General features: G+C 38.6%; 2 protein-coding genes across 2 annotated transcripts in view; both read left to right on the top strand.

Annotated features, from left to right (window-relative positions):
* The window catches only part of LOC139938334 (carboxypeptidase D-like), a 35,713-nt gene extending 27,847 nt beyond the window's left edge, over positions 1–7,866 (top strand). The window contains exons 21-24 of the mRNA XM_071933786.1: positions 664–789; positions 1,711–1,775; positions 2,816–3,245; positions 3,962–7,866. Of these exons, the coding sequence (XP_071789887.1) occupies positions 664–789; positions 1,711–1,775; positions 2,816–3,245; positions 3,962–4,221 (881 nt within the window). The 3' untranslated portion in view covers positions 4,222–7,866. The remainder of the gene's footprint in view (positions 1–663; positions 790–1,710; positions 1,776–2,815; positions 3,246–3,961) is intronic.
* A 753-nt stretch (positions 7,867–8,619) lies between these two features.
* LOC139938189 (serine/threonine-protein phosphatase 4 catalytic subunit-like) lies at positions 8,620–23,586 on the top strand. Its single transcript, XM_071933585.1, is given in 11 exon segments — positions 8,620–8,697; positions 8,700–8,780; positions 10,627–10,663; positions 11,841–11,912; positions 13,079–13,181; positions 13,387–13,488; positions 14,056–14,229; positions 14,857–14,983; positions 15,563–15,752; positions 17,303–17,381; positions 17,995–23,586. Coding segments are annotated over 11 exon segments (1,044 nt in total). The 5' UTR covers positions 8,620–8,669; the 3' UTR covers positions 18,046–23,586.
* Positions 23,587–23,871: the final 285 nt, after the last annotated feature.

Below are 23,871 nucleotides of genomic sequence, written 5' to 3'. Positions count from 1 at the left end.
GCATCCACTGGGGTAAGTGGGTTGAATAATCCATGGGTAGAATGTGCAATATGTCAGGGCGGTTTAGTGCCGTGGCACACTAGTGGTCAGATACCCATACACAAGAAGCATCCACTGGGGTAAGTGGGTTGAATAATCCATGGGTTCTTGGTTTGAATCCTATTGAGATAACCGCTGATTTCGCTGAAGACATCTGCTCTAGCAATGCAAAATAATATTTATAGACCGTTTTTATATAGCGCTTTTCACGCCCGAGGAGTGTCTCAAAGATGAATTTGTTTAATGACTTCTTATTCATTTTGGTTTTTACCCATACACTGATGTGTGTTAGCACTGTATACTCAGTACTTTCCTGAGTCCTGTGAAAAAAATATCACAGGCATTTTACTCGCGTGGGATTCGAACCCACGACCCTTGCAATTCTAGAGCAGTGTCATACCAACTAGACTACCGAGATTGCCCGGTAGCTAGAGGCGGTTCGAATCCTATGTTTTGGCAGCGGGTATTGCAACGATGTTTAGAGATGTTCAATTTGCATCGAGATAAAGAATATTAATTTTGGTTTTTACCGATACCCGATGTGTGTTAGCACTGTATACTCAGTACTTTCCCCGAGTTCTGTGAATAAAATAAATAATCTCTTACTTCTTTCACGTTGTGTAGCTTATGCTGGAAGAAATCTACCCAACCCAACTCCAGATGACGACATATTTGTTCACCTTGCAAGGAAGTATGCAAAACTACACCCAACAATGCATTTAGGAAAACCATCATGCCCCAATGATACTGGTAAGAATATATTAAGATTCTCAAGTTTACTTTCTGATCTGTCAGCAAACTTATTTTCCATAGGTTAACGGTTACTGGGAGACTCTATGCCATGACTGTAGTAGTTTATAAAGGTTTAAAGCAATCGCACAACATCAGTAAATAGTATTGTCCAAAGGCCCACACTTCGTGTATCACAACTTTTATACAAAACAACAAACCTGTGAAAATTTAGGCTCAATTGGTCATCGATGTCGGGAGAAAATAACGGGAAAACCCACTCGTGTTTCCGTACGTTTCGCCATGTCATGACATGTGTTTAAAATAAATCTGTTATTCTCGATATCGAGAATTGATAATTGTTTTAATGATTTCTCAGAAAGGAAAGCATTTCATGGAACAACATTTCAGGAATAATATTTCAAGGAAAGTCTTTCAACATTACCTTCTGTAAACCCTGTAGGAACTTTAAATTTTTGTTCTGTTCAGAAAGTGTCCAATGGCTTTAATTCAACCTATTTAGCTTAAATATTTGCTTTTACATGAAGAATACAATTTACCATTCTTTACGTGAATCATTCTTTATGTGGGTCGACCCCGCAGTGCTCACTCGGGTGAGCCTCTGACAAGAGCTAATCGAACGATCACACTCGCCCTCTCGTGGTAACGGCATGCACCTCAGGTCACCCCCCGGTGACCCACTCCACAAGCATGGCACTGGGGGCTGACCCGGGTGAGCCCCTGGAATGATGTCAAAGCTATTTGAACGCACTGGGGGCAGGACTGGGACTGACCCAGGGAAGCTAAACGAACGCACCCATAATTTAGATCTGTAGTGTTTCCATACAAGTAGTAATGGTGTGAAATTCCAATTATCCAAATTTTGTGCATTCTAAACCATCATCATCATCATTGTTGTGTATTTGTGTATTTTTTTGACAGCGACTGAGTTTGAGGATGGTATAGTGAACGGAGCAGCTTGGGAAAGCTATGCTGGTAGTATGCAGGTATTTAGAGACCATTCATTTCTATCAAGTATTAAAATAAACCACAAGGGAAACTAACTGGGTAGGTTTTAAACAACGAAAATCTTACTGGAGTGGGATTTGAACCAACAACTTCCGAATTACATACCGGTGCTCTTCCAACTGAGCTATGTAGCCCTATTTGGGTGGTCTCCCGATTAGTCAATATCTTTGTTCGAGGGTGCCAGTCAGAAGCCATACAACCGTTAACTGCTGTGTAGCCAGGGATCACACCCCAAGTTGACGATAGAACCTTGGAAGTTGTAGCCAGGAGATCACCTATTCATTTCTGTATAAACGTCACTAGGGAAAATAACACAAAGAGAAAAACAAATTAGTACGAGAAATGCAGACGCAGGACATTTATCTTAACATTTTGTTTGAGTGGACCTCAAAACCTTGTATTTGTATAATACTGCGCCCATGGTGAAAACGTCTGCCATATATCAGGCTGGGTACTTGTATAACTGAGTTTGTCTGGCCACAACAAGAAAGAGAAATCTTTTTAAGGTCCTTGGGAGGATTTCACAAAGAGTTAAGACTAGTCTAGTCTTAACTCGTCTTAAAGGCAGTACACACTATTGGTTATTGTCAAAGACTAGCCTTCACAGTTGGTGTATCTCAACATATGCATAAAATAACAAACCTGTGAAAATTTGAGCTCAATCGGTCATCGAAGTTGCGAGATAATAATGAAAGAAAAATAACCCTTGTCACATGAAGTCGTGTGCGTTTAGATGATTGATTTCGAGACCTCAAGTTCTAAATCTGAGGTCTTGAAATCAAATTCGTGGAAAATTACTTCTTTCTCGATAACTATGTCACTTCAGAGGGAGCTGTTTCTCACAATGTTTTATACTGTCAACCTCTCCCCATTACTCGTTACCAAGTAAGTTTTTATGCTAATAATTATTTTGAGTAATTACCAATAGTGTCCACTGCCTTTAATAGATGGTGTTAGGGTAAACAAATATATAAAATTGTACTGTTTAAGCACTTTATCATAATTCCTTTTCTTGTAGGATTACAACTATGATTTTGCAAACTGTTTGGAGATTGCTGTAGCAGTAGGCTGCTGCAAGTATCCGAAGCAGTCGCAGCTGCAGCCACTGTGGAACGAGCATCGCAGTTCTCTCCTAGAGATGCTTAAAGAAGCCCACCGTGGCATCAAAGGCTTCGTGCGTGACATCCGCGGCCAACCGGTCGCTGGCGCGAAAATATCCACCCAGGGTAAAACTCACCACACAGTATCGTCAATAGAGGGTGACTTTCACCTACTGCTTCTACCAGGGACCTATACATTGACTGTAGAGGCTGAGGGGTCAGGGACCCAGACTCGGGAACTGATTATAAGCAAGGAGATGGCTAATGAAGCGGTGCTGGTGGATTTTGAGATGGAAGCAAAAAAGGAGATTCTAGGTCTGCCGCCATTGATATTTATCACAGTTACAGGTAAACTCAAAATGTCTTATATACATGTAGAACCCTTGCGTATGATGACACAAGCCCAAAACAGTTCCCTCACTTAGGTCAATGAAGAGCTTTCATTGGCTGAGAGTCATGCGGTTACAATGGTTTGACATCAAAGATGGCGGCAAAGTCAAAGGGTCTATTATAAAGCCTTGTATGAACACCATGTAGATGAACAGTCCAGCTTTTTCATGAAGACAACCAGAGCATTATACTGATCAAAAAATATCCCAAGCCAATATGGCTCATCAGGCCTGTGTTTATATCCGGTTTCCTTGCCATTGAGCGACATAGAATATTTCTATTCCCCCTGGACAGGATGCCTGTCCATCACAGGTAACTCTTCAGCTCTTGCTGGTACTCATTAGTACTCCTGGGTAGAGAGAAGAAATTATGATTGAGGGTCTTGCTCAAGGACTTAAGTGATGTGACTGACAAAACCAGGATTTGAACCCGCAATCTTTAAATTACAGAGCTTGGAGTACACCTTGTTAAATGGATACCAAATTGATGATTTGAATGGTTAGCAACTAGTGTGTTATTCTGTTGCTGGTGCTGCATACTCCAAAGGAGTTCCAGGAATGCTTCAGGCTCAATGAAAAGAGTTGATAAAGGGGCTTTGATGCAATGTTTAAGTGCCTAATTAATTCCTGTTATTAAAATATTAATAATATTTTTTTTCTTCTTCTTTTATTCAGTCGTTGGAGTGTTGCTTCTCATCCTAACCATGTTATGTCTCATCCGAATCTGCCACACTCCATCAACGGGTCGTCGGAAACAAGGATTCTATCGTCTGGACGGAGAGAAGATGTACCAGGAAGAATACGAGGATCGGATTGCTCTGAAAGGCTTCAACAATTCCTCAAAGCACCCACTCCTGAATAATGTTGAGTATCACGACTTCTTAGACTCCGCCAGCGATGATGAAACCATGTTCACAAGGAATAGTTCACACTGACGCCATGGCTGTGCAGAGACTGGAAAATCGATCCGCATTCGGAAAGGTTCTCCAAAGACTTGCCCGCCACCAGCCGCTTTGTGAGGGTGAACACTAATTGTAGATTGACTATGATGGAGCCAAGTATAATAATAATATTATTTGCTTCTTGTACAGTGCTCAAATCTGCCATGCAGCGACGCTCATGGCACTCAAACGCTATAAGCCATTTTGAGGTATGGCGGACACAAATATATGACACTATTAGGTTTGGGTGAATCTGATCATATCAACCCAAACCAAACAGTGTAATCCCATAGTGACCACCATTTAAAAAAACAGGCTTATAGAACCTTGGTCATTGGGCCATTATTGTAATTCATTCTTTAAACCATCTCAGCTCCCATGGAGCCTATACTGCCATGTACAATAATATCAAAGTCTTATAAAGCGCACATGTCTGCCAAACAAGGTACTCAAGGCGCTGAGTATATACAAACTTTCCGAAAGATAGGTTATTGCAGTGATGAATTCTGAAACCCAATTATGTAGCACCTTATAAGGGTTTACAAGGTGCTACGACGCATACAACAGCCACAGCCAGGAACACCAGGGCGAACCCCTTCTTGTTTTGATAAGTGCACTGGGTTCTTTTACATGCGTTACACAACACAAGAACATAGCGCACAAAGCTAAATCAATCGCAAGAACCACCTTTGTCCTCACATTTACTCCTGGGTGCAGAGAAGGAATTATAGTTAATGTGTCTTGCCAAACTGTATGCATAGATTCAAACCAAATTTTGTTATAACAACTCTTAAAAATTGTATAGTTGGGTAAAAAGGGTAAATATTTTTGAAATTGTGCCTTTGGTGACACAAGCATGGAATTCAGCACACAGTCATTTGGAGATCGACTTGCATGGAACGGCTCTTTGCATGTAGAGCCTTGACTACATGCTTCATTTGTATTGTATTGTCTAGATGACAGTCTCATTACATTGCCATGACAATACCAAGTTATATAATGCTTCTATTGACTCATGTTCCAAATTTGAGGCTGTTCACTAAAATGGCTGACCGTGCCAAGAGCGAATCAACTAGGGCCATTGCAGATTTTCAAAATGGCTGCCATTGCTACCGAATTCCATGCTTGTCTCATCAAAACACAATCCTATCACTTGCCTGCTGTATTGGAAATGGTATATACCTCATCGCTAAACAGGGTTGTGATGAAAATTAGACAGGTTCCTGGAATGTCTTTTACACCCTTTCATTCAAAAAGGCACAGGGAATCAGACATTGGAAGCATTCCAAAAACAACTTTCTTCGTACAATTTTAAAGTTATTTTCATTTTGTCCAGAATTAAAGTATTGGGCATTTTGTTTTGTATTTGGTACACAATGCTCCATAACTGTAACTGTTTCTATTCGGTATTATTATTTGATATATAATATAATACAATTTACTGTTTATATTGTGTAAATATATTAATATAATTTAAATAATATTTGAAAGTTATAATTGTCAGCAAAGTAAAGTACTGCCTCTTTTAGGAACTTGTGAGTTCATTAATGGTGTTAACAGAGAGCAAATTCGAGTGTGCACAATGGTTAACTAAAGGTTGACCAATTTGACTCGAACCCAGGCTGGTCGACAGTTGGTTGACTACTGTGGTCGTCCATTTGGAACCAGCCTCGAGCCTGTGGTTTCTTCACTGGTCCCAACATCATGTTCCATTCTAACATGTGTTTAGCGCAGAAGGGAACCAGTGACACTTTAGCGAAAAGGTGGAAGGTTGACTAGACTACCAAACGAGTCGTTCGGGTGAGTACGTCACTGCACATGTGCGTTGCTAGTCTGTGGTCGACCACTGGTGGACTAAATGTGCGCACTCGAACTTGCTCAGAGTAAAGGGTTAAATGCTCTCTCCCCTCCCCCTTTTTTTTTTTTAACTAAGTAGGAATATTTAATTTTGCTATTTTCTTTAACACCTAGCCCCTGTATAGATAGTCGAGAAAATGAACCAAAGACTAGATTTTTTATGTGAAGAACTTTGACTTCAATACACACTCCATTTTTTATTTTTTTATTTTACAATCTTACTATTTATGCAGTTCTCACTTGTGAAGATTACTGTTTTGTTTTTAGTTCAGTTTGGTAATTTTTTTCCAATTGGACACTTTTCTGACACTAGGTGGCAGAAGACTTATCAAGTCTTGAAAAGCCATAGACCTTTTTGCAAATACTCGGGCACGCGTGTAAAGCTTGAAATTAGGTGCATTGTGGTCTAGCTGGTGATCAAATTAAGATCCATAACTAGACCACAAAGCACCTCATTTAAAGGCAGTGGACACTAATGGTAATTACTTAAAATAATTATTAGCGTAAAACCTTTCTTGGTGACGAGTAATGGGGAGAGGTTGATGGTATATAACATTGTGAGAAATGGCTCCCTCTGAAGTGCCATAGTTTTTGAGAAAGAAGTAATTTTCCGCGAATTTGATTTCGAGACCTCAAGTTTAGAACTTGAGGTATCGAAATCAACCATCTAAACGCACACAATTTCGTGTGACAATGGTTGTTTTTCTTTCATAATTATCTCGCAATTTCGATGACCGATTGAGCTCAAATTTTCACAGGTTTGTTATTTTATGCATATGTTGAGATACACCAACTGTGAAGGCTAGTCTTTGACAATTACCAATAGTGTCCACTGCTTTTAACAGTCGGCGCTTGCGCAATGGGTATTTGCGAAAAGGTATTGTTGGAAAATGCGAGCATTGGTCAGCATCATCATTCCAACCCATTTGGAGCATTAGCTACTTTTAAAGTATTCCTGTTTCAGAAGCATATCATCATCTTCAAGAACTTGTTATGAGATTATTTTCCAATATTTTGTAGATTTTTTAAACTATTAGTTTTACTTGTCTTCCAAAGCCTGCAAAACATACCCGCACTTTTTAAACTTCTCAAAAATACATCCCATAAGTCACAATTCTGCAGTTTCTAAGCATTTTTATTCATAGGAACATTACGGAATTGGTAAGCAAACAAGATAATACATAAAACTTACACAGTCTAATGATGATGATAGTAGAAAACATCCCTTGAAATATTTCTGTCTGAAATGTCATATTTGATGAGAAATAAATTAAACTTAATTCCTTGTTGGAGTTTATAGCTCAGTGAGCATTTTATTTTCATTTTATTTTTGAATCGATGTCATGCAAAAAGTGTAATCGGTTTTTAACTATTTTTTTTGTGACCCTGATGGCCGATCAATCTCAAACTTCTACAGGTTTGTCAGTGTATGTATATGGTGGGTTACATAAATCGCTTACACTGACAGCAACTGTTTTTTTAACAAAAAACAATTGTGTAATGTTCCTTTAAGATAAAAGCAAACAGGTTCAAACAATATGAAAGTTCAGAAGTGTCTTTATCCATAATGCAACATTGAAATCCTTTTCTATTCCGCAACCCACATTTTATTTCTGTCAGAAAATTTAAATTTATTCCAATTATTGCATTTTTATCCGTTCCACAGTAGTTTTAAAAACATTGTACTTTTATTTATGAATTTCCTGCCCTTAAAATACAAGCATTTGTTATTTTGTTGTTGCATATTGTTGTCAACAAGTACTTTGATTAAAGCGAAGAGTTGGTGCAAAGCATTTTCTTGTCAGTTAATTTCCTTTTTTTTCTTTTTTCTTTTTTTTCTCTATTATTTTGAAACTTATTCTAATCTTTTGTTTTATTCAAGTTTTTTTTAACTGATTGGTTGATTACCGGTAATTTGTTTATTTTATTATGATTTAGTTTGTTAATAATTTGATTTATTTCTTTCTGGATTTATTTATTTTTGTTGAAGATTTAGTTGTTTTATTTTCATTTATTTTCATTTATTTTGTTAATTTTTTGTTTTCTTGTTTCATTAATATTTTTTTAGTAACTTTTTAGTTAATTAATTCATGGAAGACTAATTTGTGCTTATGTATAATACTTTTTTTTGGGGGGGGGGGGTCGGGGACAGCAAATCTATAATTATTTAGGCTGTCAGTTTGGTTTAGTTGCCCCACGTACCTTTAATAAACCATCTGCCCCTACTTCTGGTCTCATAACTTTTCCCTCTCCCTTAAAGTAAAACAATAAAACAATATTTTCAAAGAATTTCTTTCTTATTTTGTCCCCCCCCCCGCCCCTCCCCCTCACCCCGCCCCTCCCCTCGTCGTCAGCGCATAGAGCCACGACGGCTATTTTATGTTGGTGTTGTTTTTATCCCGTGTAGATTGTGCTTAGTTTTCACACGAAGGTGAGCACCTTTTTTGTGACCCATTTTAGCTAGTAGGCTTTTTTTACTTCAAATTAGTAGTTTGTTCAACTTTTAATAATTATTGGCATAAACTCACTTCTTTATTTCATAAACATTTCTTCAAACTAACTTATCACAATCTACTCGGTATAAAATGCAAAAATGTTGCATGTGCGAAAACAAGAAAAAATGCGTCATAAAATGAAAGGGCGCCACCATTTGTTTTTACGTTATATTTTACACACCGAGACCATCCTGAAAAGATGTAAGTTAAATTTTTACAATTTTTAAATGATTTGTTTCTACCCATGTACTCATTTATTTCAAACTTGAGAATTATAAATAGTTTAGCGAAACTCTCTCTATTCTCTCTGGTGTGCCTCTTTTTGTTGACCATCATGAAAAATGAAATAATTTGCGTGAATGTTTGGCCACGACGCTGTCGTAAAACGTTCCGACACAATTCATGCGTGTTAACGCACGTTATCCAATCGCACGTAAAGTGACAATGCTATGCAAATTTAGTGCGGTCTTTTTAGTGCACCACAAAACTACACTCTAAGTCTAAATAACAATAAATAAAACAGTGTGCATGTCAACAGATGTTGAGAGAAGACCCAACCACCACTAATTCATTCATTACAACCAAAATATAGTTCCTTAATTAATTACCCAGTTGATAATAATTTGTTGGGAATGTTGGTTGTGTTTTTCATGTTGAGTGAAAAAACTGAAAAAGTTGCACCAGCACTGCACTGCAGCAGAAGTCATCATGTCTAATTTAGTTATTACTGTCCAGGTCGGAGGGTTACACATTACATAGTGTGCTAGTCACACTGCTGACTGACATTCTTTACATTTACATTACATTGTTGGTTGTAGTGGATTCAGCATTTCCCGTAAGGCCCGGTTCATACTTCCTGCAAATACGAAAACAAAGCGAATGTGACGTGAATTTGACATCACAACCCTCCTTTCGCAGCGATATTCGCCAGTTAATTGAGCTGAGTTGAACTGCGAATGTGTATCGTCAACATTCATATCTCAATCGCATTCGCAGGACATACATGTGTGAGTGCTTAATACTGGTACATCACGGAGGCAACGAAGGTGATGCATCTATGCCCCCTGGTCTTTCCTCAGTCGTGGTCATTGATTTGTAAAGTGGAACTTTACTATTTCCTCATATTAATTATTAGGGTGCCCTTTACCAAGGAGAAAATACCTTGGTGCCCTTGCCCTTTCAAAAACGAAGCTTACTTACAGTTTTACAGGCCTGCTCCTTACACAGTACTTATAGTATGATAGCTCCATTCATGCCACGTATAATTTATTTGACAGACATATCATATTTATAGCAATTATTTTGGGGAAACTGTCTAACTTTCTTTTTTAATAGTTGGGCCAGAAAACTTTTGGGTATCCTGTCACCACTTTTTCATTCGATGTGAAATTAATGAGAATCTAATTTACTCATGAGATTTTCCTTTTTGTCAAAAAATAAGTGAAAAAGTGGTGGCAGGATAGGATACGGAAATTTTTCTGTCGAGCCCATTACTCAGGATTTTGGATGTGTGCCCCTAACGTGTGCCCCTGTTATTTTATGCATATGTTGAGATACACCAACTGTGAAGACTAGTCTTTGACAATTACCATAGTGTTAGTGTCCAGTGTCTTTAAACTGGCATTTATTTGTGGTCTTAAAGCAATAAAATAGAAGCTGAAATATAAATTAATTGTCAAAGACCATCTCAACATATGCATAAAATAAACAGATAAGTTGAACAGTTGCGGGATAAATAAATTATTACCCTTGTCACACTAAGTTGTGTGCTTTCAGATGCTTGATTTCGAGATCTCAAAGTCTTATGCTGAGGTCTCAAAATCAAATTCGTGAAAAATTACTTCTTTCGTAAAAACTCCGTCACTTCAGAGGGAGCCGTTTCTCACAATGTTTTATACTATCTTCCTCTCCCCATTACTTGTTACCAAGTAAGGTTTTATGCTTATAATTATTTTGAGTAATTACCAATAGTGTCCACTGCCTTTAGTGCCAATGTCTAATTATTTTCATAATATCTCAATACCAATTTCTTTCTCTGTCTTTAAAGCTGCTGTAAATATGGGGGACTGTAGTGATCTAGATAGGTAAGTACTAAGAAGCCAAAAGGTTTTTAGTTGCTTATTTTATTACATTCCTGTAACTTAGAGGCCTAGATATTCACAAAGGTCATGGGGGCCCATGGCCTCCAATGCCCTGGTCTTGGCATTGGTGCCCTTTCAAAAGTTTCCCATTGACTTTCAGATTTTTCAATGGAAGTGCCTTTTGCAAAATGAAAATGGCCTTGCCCTCTTGGAGATGAAATTCCAGGGCCCATGGCCTCCGTTGCCCTGGTCTTGGCATTGGTGCCCTTTCAAAAGTTTCCCATTGACTTTCAGATTTTTCAATGGAAGTGCCTTTTTGCAAAATGAAAATGGCCTTGCCCTCTCGGAGATGAAATTCCAGGCCTAAACTTATTATGGTAGAGTTTTTTTTTCATCTTAATTTTGTATCCAATATTGTTTAGCATGTCGAAGCCTAAATGCCTGTCGGCCCTTCTTATTCAATCAAAGTTCCTATTTTCAATAAATCAGTCCTGATACTTTACAGAGTCAGCGAAGTACAGCCACCAATTTGGGATATGGCTCAAACAAACTATAGGTGGCTTGTGTGTAAATGGCTTGCCTGTCCCCAATGTAGCCCTGGTTCGATACTCGGCTAAGGCCATAGTGAGGGTAACAATGGTTCTATCCAATGCACCGATCTCAATCGTGGCCAAATTAAAAGTAGCAAATATCTTGTCTTGTCAAATTTACTATTTTAATAGCTTTAGTAAAAGCTTTTTTTTGATCGACCGTGCGGATACTCTGCCAAACTTGTCCACAAACCAACCACAAGAATAAAGTTCAGTTATTTTTTACTGAAATTCTTAGACAACACAGCTTCATCCAAGCCAGGCATCAATATTTTGCCTGTGATTTCAGCCCAACTGGCCGTGCTAACACGGCTTGCTCGGCTCGCCTGCCGGTTTTTCTCGGGGCCCTCTGGTTTTCCTCCCTCCAGAACAATCAAGAACTTTTGATTTCTGAATGTTTTTGTGGTCATGGGTTGATGTGGTAGGCTGCCAAATGCCTGCAGCTCGAACATGTTGTAGCCGCGTCCTTCTCAATTAAGCTTCTCAGCTACAGAAGGATGATAAGCCTCCCAAATTATTATTAGTTTTTATTATTTTTATTATTTAATCAAGTTTCAATGATTAAACAGTTCCACTCTTTTTCTTTTCAGGCAAATAGAACAGCTCAGAAAATGTGAAATAATCAAAGAAAGTGAAGTCAAAGCACTGTGTGCAAAAGCAAGGTGAGTTTAAAATCCAGGGCCCAATTTTATAGCGCTGCTTAACGGTAAGCAAATTTGCGTGCTTACTGTTGCCGAAAAAACTGCTTAAGCCTTAGCGTTTTTACTGGTTAGCAGAAAAATTGGGCAGCCATATTGCATGTTTACCGTGGATTTGCATTGTGACGTCATTTATTTTCGTGAGGTAAGCACCGGAAGGTTAGCATGCCTTTACGTGTGCTTACGGTTAGCAGCGCTATGAAATAGAAATTGCAAAGTAAGCACAAAATCGGCCGCTAAGCAGCGCTATGAATTGGGCCCATGTGGGGTGTCGTGGCTGAGTGGATAAGAGCACCGAACACAAGCTCTGTTCCTTCTGTTCAACTGTAATGTGACTGGCCGTAATGCGACTGACCTTGGTTTTGCCATGTATACCTAAAAGTTTAAGTTGCTGACCGTTTATAAGTATCCTGTTGGATACTCATGTATAAGAGTTGTGTGTTACATCGTCAGCGTTTTCATGAAGTAGCACGCTACATGCTTAAGGATTTTTTTTTCATTTTTATTTTTTTACATTTGTGTTGATAATGCATAAAGACCTACAATTTCATGAAGTTTCAAAGCTCAGACAGCTTTACTTTTTAAATTAAGCTAATGAGTGTTTTAAATGTTTGCCCCGTGGCATTTTTTGTTTTCACAAAGTAGCACCCAACCTCTGTTTTACCATTGTAATGCACGGCAGCACTCAAGTCAAAGTGAGGTAAAACGTTTTTATGAAGTAACACGCAACTTGTGTAAGCGCGTGCGCGCTGACCTAGTTTTATAAAGTAGCACAAAATGCTATGTTGTAGTATAGGCGAGTGCTACTTTGTGAAAACGCAAAAAGACTTTTTTTCACACTTTTTTGGTGTAATGCGACTGACCGCTTTTTACAAAGTTATAGCATCCAGAGCACAAAGCCCACAACATTTCTAAAATCAACAATTCAAAGCCTCGGGTGTCAAGTACAAATCAGTCTATAAACTTAGTGGAAAGAATATCTAACGCAGAACTACTAGCACCGAGATCAAGAAATGTGACTGACCATGGAATTACCCACATGCCTAAATTATAGCATATTTGATAGGAAGTGCTCAAACCATAATCTTTGATACAACTTGGTGTGATTATTTGCTGTTCTTTTACCACAGGGAGATTTTAATTGAAGAGAGTAATGTCCAGAGGGTGGACTCACCAGTAACAGTATGTGGAGACATCCATGGTCAATTCTACGACTTAAAAGAATTATTTAAGGTAATGATTGAAAAAACTGCTATCCGATTTTGTAGTATACAATACCTTGAAGTGTACAAATTTTGCTATAAAAAAACTTTGGGTTAGCGAAATAATTAAGGGTATGAGTCATTTAATTTGTTTTTACCGTCACATTGACATGTGTTTCTGCTTAGTGCTATTTTCCTGTGCTAAGCGAAGGTGTACTTTTCTTTCCCGTGTTAAGGTTGGGGGTGATGTTCCTGACACCAACTACTTGTTTATGGGTGACTTTGTGGATAGAGGTTTTTACAGTGTTGAAACGTTTCTTCTTCTATTAGCGTTAAAGGTGAGATTATTTGGTTCTCTTTTGTGTTTCTCTTTTAGGTTATCACCATTTTTAGTTGTTAGAAAATAAACCTTTTCCTAATACCTAGGTCATAATTTAAGCAGAGGCCTGGCGGTTTGTGTGATTTTTAGGCATCCACCAGCACATAGAGGTCGGCTTGTGTGATTTTTAGGCATCCACCAGCACATAGAGGTCGGCGAAAGATCGCATTATAGGGTGGTCACACTCACAATTAAAAGTGCCCCACACGCTGCTATGACTAACGTGGTCCAAATACCATTAACTATACAGAGTTTGGGCTAACGTAATTGAACTATATAGTAAACAATAGTCCTTGCGCGAACTTGGCCCTTGCAATCAAGCCTAGACACTTTAGTTTTAACTATTGTATCTTGGCATTAATGATTTAGTTGAAAGATATTCAGAAGTAAAAATTTGAACAGTGTAGTCAAGTTCTTTCCCCCAGTAAAACCAGATCATTAGCTACATTTGCTTCAACTCTTTATTATTATCAACATGGCCAAAGTAGACTTAATCAAATCCTTTGTCTTCTCTTGTAACTAACAGGTACGGTACCCAGATCGAATCACACTGATCAGAGGGAATCATGAGAGCCGTCAGATCACGCAAGTCTATGGTTTTTACGATGAGTGTTTAAGGAAATATGGCTCCATCACCGTCTGGAGATACTGTACAGAAATCTTTGACTATCTCAGTTTATCTGCCATCATAGACGGAAAAGTAAGTCAACCAACTGTTAAAAGCCCTTTTCACAGTACTCTATTCCCTGGGGTTTAATAATGGCCTTTTCACACTATCCACTATCACACTATCCGATCACTTTACCCTTGGTCTGCTCTGACAATGTACGTACCCTGGGGAATAGCCAGCCCCTGGGGAATAGCCAGCCCCTGGGGAATAGCCAGCCCCCTGGGGAATAGCAAGCCCCTGTGGAATAGCCAGCCCCTGGGGAATAGCCAGCCCCTGGGGAATAGCCAGCCCCTGGGGAACAGCCAGCCCCTGGGGAACAGCCAGCCCCCGGGGAATAGCCAGCCCCTGGGGATTAGCCAGCCCCTGGGGAATAGCCAGACCCTGGGGAATAGCCAGCCCCTGGGGAATAGCCAGCCCCTGGGGAATAGCCAGCCCTGAAATCAAAACAAATCAAAATGAATAGTTACTATTATTTACCCTTCCAACTGTTTACAAATTTATTAACTGTGTGATCAAATTTTTTCCAGACACTTAGATGTAGGAGTTTTGTTTAAAATAAATGCTATGTTGGTTAACGCCAATGAATAAATGTTTGAGCATAATTGTATCATTACAGTATTCAGTAGATGGTCACTATAACTCTTTCCATTTCCCTAGATTTTCTGCGTACATGGTGGTTTGTCGCCCTCTATCAACACATTAGATCAGATCCGTGTGATTGACAGGAAGCAGGAAGTTCCACATGACGGGCCAATGTGCGATCTGCTATGGTCCGACCCTGAAGGTAATAATCAGTGCTGTAAATTTGTCTTTCTTTGGTTACTACTAGCTAGCCAGATAATTGTGCCTACCTTTTCACAAGTTGACATATGTTTTGAATACAATACAATTTTGAAATTCATTAGTAGTTCTTTATGGATCACTGATAGTTACCTTAGTGTATAGCTGATGTAACTTCAGTAAAAAAACATATTGTTTGGTTTGGTCCAAACAGATACCTAACGTGCACTGTATACTGCTAATCGAAACGTTGAGACCAATCAAGAACTCACTCCCTGATTTCCTACATTACGCCAAGCTGTTAGTTAAAAAGCAGGACAGTTATTTTCGGAACTTAAAGTCTCCCGATTTCTGAAAAATCTGTGTGTGTGTGTGTGTGTGTGTAAATGCCTTTGTAAAGTAGTAAAGCCACATCTTCCTTTATCCAGAAAATAAAGTGTGTGCTTTGCAGTCCAATACAACTTACCACAGTGAAGAATATTTCTTGAACCATAATAATAATAATAATAGTAATACAAAGCATTTATATAGCGCTCTAGGGAGAACCTTAAAAGTTTCTGTTCTTTCCCTTGTTCATCCTTAGATACCCAAGGATGGGGGGTGAGCCCCCGAGGTGCAGGCTACCTGTTTGGAAGCGATGTCGTGCAGCAGTTTAACACAGTCAATAACATTGACATGATCTGCAGAGCCCATCAACTAGTCATTGAAGGATACAAGTGGCATTTTAATGAAACTGTACTAACCGTTTGGTCAGCGCCCAATTACTGCTATAGGTAGGTACAACTTTTGTTGTTTTGGGGGGCTATGATCAATAAATTATTTTAATTGCTGGTTTATAATTTTGACTAAAAACGCTAATCAGTCATACAGCATTTCAAGCCAGGCTTTTCAATTGCGATAGTAGTACTTGGGTGGTCGCAACTCTTCTCCCGAGACGTGTGGTTTGAGATCAGTTTCCTTCTCCTAGTAGGGCTGCCTTCCCATTGGCTAACGAGCCCCTTCTATTCGGGTTTGGAATCAGAGTTCCATCTCCTAGGTGGATTGCCTCCCATGGCTAACAAGCCCCTCCTGCCCGGGTTTGGAATCAGAGTTCCATCTCCTTGGTGGATTGCCTTCCCAGGTTTACGAGCCCCTTCTGCCCGAGTTTGGAATCAGTGCCATCTCCTAGGTGGATTGCCTCCCATGGCTGGCGAGCCCCACCTGCCCTGAGCAGGCGCCAGAAACTTGCCTTTCACATCTCTGCCATCGGTTTGAAACGGGGATCGGCGCATGAAAGCCGGGCAGTAGGAGTTTGACTAGGAGAGGCTTTTTTGAGACACTGACCATATGGCGAGAAGTAGGGCTCAATACTCACAATCCCAGTCATTCCTTCTCCTTTGATCCCCAATGCTATAACCAGAGTGTGGGTTCAAATCCCGTTCGTGACACTTGTGTCTTTGAGCAAGATGCTTTACTATAATTGCTTCTCTTCACCCAGGGGTATAAATGGGTACCTGCGAGGGTAGAGGTTGATATTGTGTATGAAAAGCCTTTGGAGCGATATAAACTGTTGCCCAGGTTGTATACTCCCAAGGGAGCTGAGAAACATTAAAAGGGATGTTATTGGCCCTATGACCAGGGCACTAATGTAAAGCGCATTGATACAGTTATTGTGCAATGCGCTTCTTAGAATTGTTATCATTTATTATTTATAACGCTTTGATAAAAAGCTTATTTACAGCTGACGTATCTACCAATAAGGTACTCAAGGCCCCGAACAAACAGAAGCATTTATAAGACAGGTTTGGTTAAGACCGCCTTTTATGTAGCACCTTATAAGGGTTTATTCAGCAGCCACAGCAAGTCATTTATCAGGAAATGTTACATCTGTTCATTCTCATCCCTGGTTCATTATAACACCAGAACGCCGTCAAATTTGACACATTTAAGAGTTCAATGGTACTCTTTCTTTAAACACACTAACATAAATTTCTGATCTTGCTATCAGTCTCTTGATGATGACTAGAGCAAGCTAGTCGAAACGTTGAGACCAATTTAAGAACTGACTCCGCGGTAGTACAGTTTTAATAATCCGGATCCTATAGCTAAAGTAGTAGTATACCATTCGCCCGGGTAACAGTTAAAAAGCAGGACAGTTCTTTTCAGAACTGAGAAGTCTCCCAAACCCCCGAACATCTACTCCGTGGTAGTAGAATAAAGCAAGATGGTTCTCTCAGAACAAACTCTACCTGGCAAGTAGATACACACAGGGTGTAATACCGCAAACCAAATATACAACATTTATAGGGTTTATAATAATTGGCTCAACTGTCTTTTTCCCCAGATGTGGTAATGTGGCAGCAATACTGGAATTAGATGAACATTTACAAAGAGATTTTACAATATTTGAGGCAGCACCACAGGTGAGTTTGACTCCACTTCCTCCAGAATATTTGCCTGTTTTTTTATGGATTCAGTACCGTAATCTAATCTAATCTAATCTAATCTAATCATTTATTGTTTTAAGTGCACGATTTACAATTGTATCAGCACACTGTACATAATGACAATAAAAGTTAATGTCAAAAAAATTGACAAGAATAGTAAACACTTATAGTAGACAACCATAACAAGAACAAACCAAATGCGTTTTAACCTTTGGTAATTGTCAAAGACAAGTGTTCTCACTTGGTGTATCTCAACGTATGCATAAGATAACAAACCTGTGAAAATTTGAGCTCAATCAGTCGTCGAAGTTGTGAGATAGCTATGAAAGAAAAAACACCCTTGTCACACAACGTTTTGTGCTTTCAGATGCTTGATTTTAGTTCTCTTAATCAAATTCATGGAAAATAACTTCTTTCTTGAAAACTACAATACTTCAGAGGGAAGTTTCTCACAATGTTTTATACTATCAACCTCTCCCCATTGCACATTACCAAGTAAGGTTTTATGCTTTCAGTAATTTTGAGTAATACCAATAGTGTAATACCAACAGTGACAGTGACGAATTGGCTTCTTTGTGTTCTTTTACAGGAGGTTCGAGGAATGCCAGCCAAGAAACCAGTACCAGACTACTTTTTATAAGAGCCACGAGCACCGACCAACCAAACAAGACCATTGCCAATCGTAGGTATGACAACAGGATAAACAGCCAATGAGTGAGTCCGTACTATGATATCATTGATCAACCAACCAATGAGAGACTCCAGACAATGACGGCAGTGGACAATCAACAGACAAAGAAGTCCATAGAATTGACCAATGAGAGACGCTGTACAGTGACGCCGGTATATACAACCAACCAATGAGAGACGAGGTACATGGCCACCCAACCAATTAGAGACATTGTACAATAACATCAATGCATAACTGACCAATGAGAGACTCTGTACAATCGACACCCCAAGGACCAGCGACAGTTGAGTGAACTCCATGTTTATAAAAACAAACTTTATGGAACAAGCCAGTAAATGCAGGATTTAAGGCATAAGACGAGGCAAAAACAAAATTGTACAAACATTTTTCGTACAAGACGAAACGTGACATGTTTAAAAAATCTGTACAATTTTACCACTAAAATAGTTTGTAAACCTAAAGTTAAAGAATAGCTTGTACATGTAGAGATTTACCAAATCTCTGTGAGATTTGTGTAATTAAAATTAATCCAAAGATAACAATGTTTTTCGACATAGTTTAATTTAATTAATGACTTTAAATTAGCTCATTAGTATAAAGCAATTGAGACTGGGCGCAGGTTAAGTTTATATTAGTTTATCTCGTTTAAATTTATTGATAAATCATAAAAAATCTGCTATGTGTAGCAATTCATGGCCCGATTGCTTTTATATATGTACCAAACTCAAGTCGGGTTCTGGATTCACCACACATTTAGCCAGGCTTCATGAGAATATAGCTTTATAATTTGATCTGGTAAGCGAAAAAAAAACAGCAGGGGACCAGTCACAGAGAGTATGCATTACAAGCTGTTTTGGCTGGTAACCTGTTTTCCCTCGGCAAATTTTGTTTTGGCTTAGCAAATTTGCTCATTGAAATAATCCTGTAAGAACATTTGATTCAAAGAGATTTAGCAAGTGGTTTAATTTTGTGGTGTTTTATTCTCTGTTAGGCATTGGTTTTGTTCCGATTTGTTGTACATTATTTTTAATTTGTGTAAACGCACTACTAAGTTGGGTGACAGATGTACGCTGTATTGCGTATGCGTGCCCAGTCTAAACGTATCTCGAAATTGATTTGTGATCCATCAAAATTGTGTTGTTTTACTAATGTAGTCCTTTTACGATTGTATATTTTGTTTTCTCGACTTTAAAATGCTTCCATGGCATTGGTTTTATTTGTGCCTTATTTTGACAACTTGTTATAGGAACATGTTGTCTTGGATCGGACGAGTTGGTCTTTGAAAAGCGTTTGAAACTGTTTGTTATGAAATGCACATGGTTAGATAGATAATTTAAAAGAAGAATATAATGATCCACACAAACATGTCACGAAATTGCACGGTTTTCCTTTTACGTCGCGAAGAAACACGGTCGGCCATTTTGTGGAGTCAAAATTTTTACTCCATATAATGGCCGACCATGTTCGCTCGCGACGTTAAAGGAAAACCGTGCAATTTGGAGTCATACTTGTGTAGATCTAAGGATTTTTCTTTTAAGACATCTTTCTAACCATAAGCATTTCATAACGGTTTCAAACGCTTTTGAAAGATCAACTCGTCCGATCCAAGACAACATGTTCCTTTAACATGTTTTATTTACCTCCTCATCACTCAATAAGTTCTCTTCATTAATCCATGTACTGAATAGTACGATTTAATTTTATTGTTTACGTTAGCCTCATCTACAAGTTGTCTCAATATAAGTTCCTAATGCTGCTTAGCTCAGTGCACTTTGCTGTTGAACCTCATGATACTTTCTTGAGTATTTGACCTTAAAATGTTTGTAATGTCGTCAAGTATTAAGGACACCTCAGTGAACCTTTTTGACATCCCTAGCTGGATGAACACACTGTATACACTGTTTTGACAGTTTGTCATGATGTTTTTTAACCTTGAGTTTTATTTTTGCTCTTTTTTATTGAGCGCTAAAGGCGCAAGATTGGGAGCTCCGCCTTAAGTGTGAAATGTGCACTGGATGCCATTTTAGTAAGCAACTCTTTTGATGCATAAATAGATCACTGCAGACAACGATCATTGCTATCAATGGTTCAACAAAACATAGCTTACTGAAATGGGGCCCAAGTGTACTTCACATTGCATCAATAGATAGAACTCAAGTTCCCCATCTTGCACATTTGGCACTCTATTATTATTGAGGTGAATGTAGGTGTAACAGACTTTTTGGGACTCTAGGTGGCAGCAGACTTACCAGGTCAATCCACTATTCTTGGAAATGTGCGCTTGCTCCATAGAGTTATACATAAGAACTACTGAGTGCACTGGTGATGTTGCTTGCATAAAACGCGACGGGACCGCAAGGAGACACGTGCTCCATTCTGTCTGCGCGTTGAATATGAAGTACACATTGGAATTTGTGTTTATTGAACGCTACGCGATGCCGTTTTGTCAACTTACAAAATGGCCACACAAACACACGCTGTGAGATGCTGTTTTGTCAACTTAGAAAATGGCTGCCTGCGCGCATGCCGGGGCTGTGTATCTAGGCCAGTGCGCCCTCTAGTTCTCATATATAACTCTATGGCTTGAATTGAAATTCACCTGGTATGTCTGCTGCCACCTAGTGTTTCAAAGTCTCCCTTTGTGACTTGTCAAGTCACTGACCAAGGGTAGTGGAATACTATCCCTTTATGCTGTCATTAGATAGCTAGTCACAAAGCCTAAAGGTTAATTTCATGGAGTGTATTACCATAAGATAATTTGCTGCTTGCTGTTAAGAACAAGAATTTTTAAATGTACATGTACACCATTTCATAGACCGATGGGAAGAAACAGCGTTTATGATCGCAGTAAATTTGCATTGCTGTGTCACAATTAAAGGTTAAAACTGACGGGGTCCATTTTCAGAAAGCCTTTAAGAAACTGCTCAGCAGAATCAATCTTGCTTAGCAGAATTAGGCTACCAGCCTCGTTACTGTGTAATTTATACTGACTGGTCCCCTGCTCATGTTTGCTAAAGCAGAGACCGACTGCTGAGCAGCTTTTTCTGTTAGCAGCATGTTGAAATTTGACCCTGGTATGTGTAGCCTTCTTTGATGAAAGCATTAAAAGAGAGGCTTCGCAAGTCTACGGAATACAGAAACTGATACGTCGACACTTTTTGTGTTCACGTGACGCAAATCCGCCACTATCATGTTTTGTTCACACATTAGCAACGGATACAGGAGCTCATACACGTCAGTAGAAATACGGATACAATTATTATATACGTATTTGTATCTGTATCTGTACTCATGCAAAACCTCTCTATTATGTACACACTGTGCCGCTCTAGCCCATTGAATTAGATGTTGTTTGAAAAACATATTTTTTCAATTTTGCACACTCTTAGATTTTTGCAATTGAGCGATCCTAGTTTTCTGAGATATTTGAGTACATTTTAGTAATTCCAAACACAATTTATGCGACCCATCTCAAATGACAAGTGCCTAATGACTTTTTAAAAAGACAGTTAGAGTATTTTTTTCAAATCTAACTCCAGAACTGAGTCTAGTTTCCAAGAATGAAAATCTTGAAATATCCGTCCCTGATCTTCTTGATTTTGTTGGATGCTTTTTTGCAGACCAGAAACAAACCATTATTTATCCTTTAGAGACCATAGCGGTCAAAAGCGGCATGCGCCAAAATGCCTTAAGCAAATGGCTGCAAAGTTTGACCATTCACATAATGAGGTCAAAGTAAAGGTCATGTCTGAATATGAAATTTTCCAATATCTAAACACAAAACTAAATAGTCTATTTCATGTTATTTCGGTTGACATTTTTACTGATGAAATTGAAAGAAATTAACAATGTCTAGGCATTTTATGGTGCTTGTACATGTATATACAAAAACGAATGGTCTCTAGAGGTTAAATATAAAAATAACAAATCCAGGATAGTTTTGAGTTACTAAATGCTGTCGGTGCTCAAAATCATGAGACTGCGCCATTAGTCTGTTGCAGTGAGCACAGTATTCCAGTGTATTAAGCAGTTGCATGAAATTGAGCACAGATTCTGATGGCTTCATGAAGGGTGAACAAATAGTAGCCAAGGAAGTTTGAGTTCACAAAACTTCAACCACAAACCTTTATATTTGCTGCTTGATTTGACTGGAATACAAATACTCCTCATAAAAGGCTGAGTCACACTGCAGGGATAACGAAAGCAATAACGATCATAATGCAAAGAGAACGCATTATATTGGTTTAATGGACTTGTGCGTATTCTGCGTGGTGCTATTCAACCAATAGAGTGCGTTCTCTTTGCGTCGGGATCGTTATTGTTTATGTTATCGCTGCAGTATGACCATGCCTCAAGTCTCATGTAGCAATTACATCCAGAGCTAAAGAAGCTGTTTGAAATTTTAAACCACTTGCCCAGTTTTTAAAACTTGTTTACAAAATCCCCCTTATTACATTCAAGTTCCTTTGCAGAAAAGTAACGCAGGATTTGAATGCTCTACAAGTGCAAATGTTATTATTGTTTTACATTTTATAAACCTTATACACATGTACAGCAAAATCCTTCAGAAGTTTCTGGGTTTTGTTGATTCCGATTGATTTTGGCAGGCCACTCCTATGTGGAATATATGCCACTCCTAGCCGTTTGGTTTATAAGTAAATTACATTTTGAAGGGTTCTGTGTTCTTCCCGATAAACAATGCTTTACATGATGACTTGCTGAATACAACGAAACCAAGACAAAAAGGGGAATGGATTTTGGAAACTTCAATTTGCTAGAATGGAAAAATCAAACTGGTGTTTGATTCAGTACTGCAAAACCAAAATCACTTGCATTTGAGTTACTAAAAGGTGAACAATTCTGATTTAGAAAGACTCCTGTGCTAAGTTTCATGGATCTGCTTACCATAAGCACGGAATTCTATGCTCATGGCAAGCGTATTTCACGGGTTAGTGGCAAATTTTGGCTTCCGCGCGTGCGTAGTCAACGTTACTAGGCATTCAACGCTTACGGAGGCTAGCGCAGAAATTCGGCCCTTGCACGTAAGTGGGGAATTGTGATTGTAAGCGCAGAAATCGGTGGTAAGCATGAAATTAGGCCCAGGTCATGTTTGCTTATTCAAAAACCGAGGCAAAACCAGGATTGGTGTGTGAGAATTTTGAGTAGATAGAATGTAACAGGGTTTGAGCGGTATGTCTCTTAGCACTGTCTAGGGATGAAACATGACATATTATGATATTTCATCATTGTTTGTTGTGTCGGAATGTTTTAACAAATCTTCCATCCATATTCAACTAAAGGTTTATTAATTAACACCCGTACAGTTCCATAGTAGAATAACTCTCCAAATAGTTGTGTTTTAAACTTGTCACCAATTCTTCTTCTTATAATTTTTTTTGTAGATTTTGGGCTATGATTAACAAAGTAAAGAGAGAGTGTGAAGATTTTCAATGTAGTGGATGTTTGTCATTTTAACAATTTCTTCTTTAATCTATTTTCCGTGGTCTCTTAAATTTTAATATGTTATTTTATGAGTATTATTTAAGATTTTTGACTGGCAGAACTGTGAACACATCGTTTTACCGTAAAAATTAAGATCCTCTACAAATGGAAATCGTTAATTCATGGTTCGTTACTACTATCCTATCAATCAATGTGACTTTAACAAGGGGTAAGTTTCTGACTTGCGGACTTAGAAATAATATTGGTCTCCACAAATTTTCTTGATGTTGGTTCTGTGCACCAATGTTACACATTGCTACTGTCTGTCACACG

Source organism: Asterias amurensis, chromosome 6, assembly GCF_032118995.1.
Source record: "Asterias amurensis chromosome 6, ASM3211899v1".
NCBI lineage: Eukaryota > Metazoa > Echinodermata > Asteroidea > Forcipulatida > Asteriidae > Asterias > Asterias amurensis.
The sequence above is the reverse complement of the archived record's forward strand: the minus strand, read 5'-3'. Positions and strand labels throughout refer to the sequence as shown.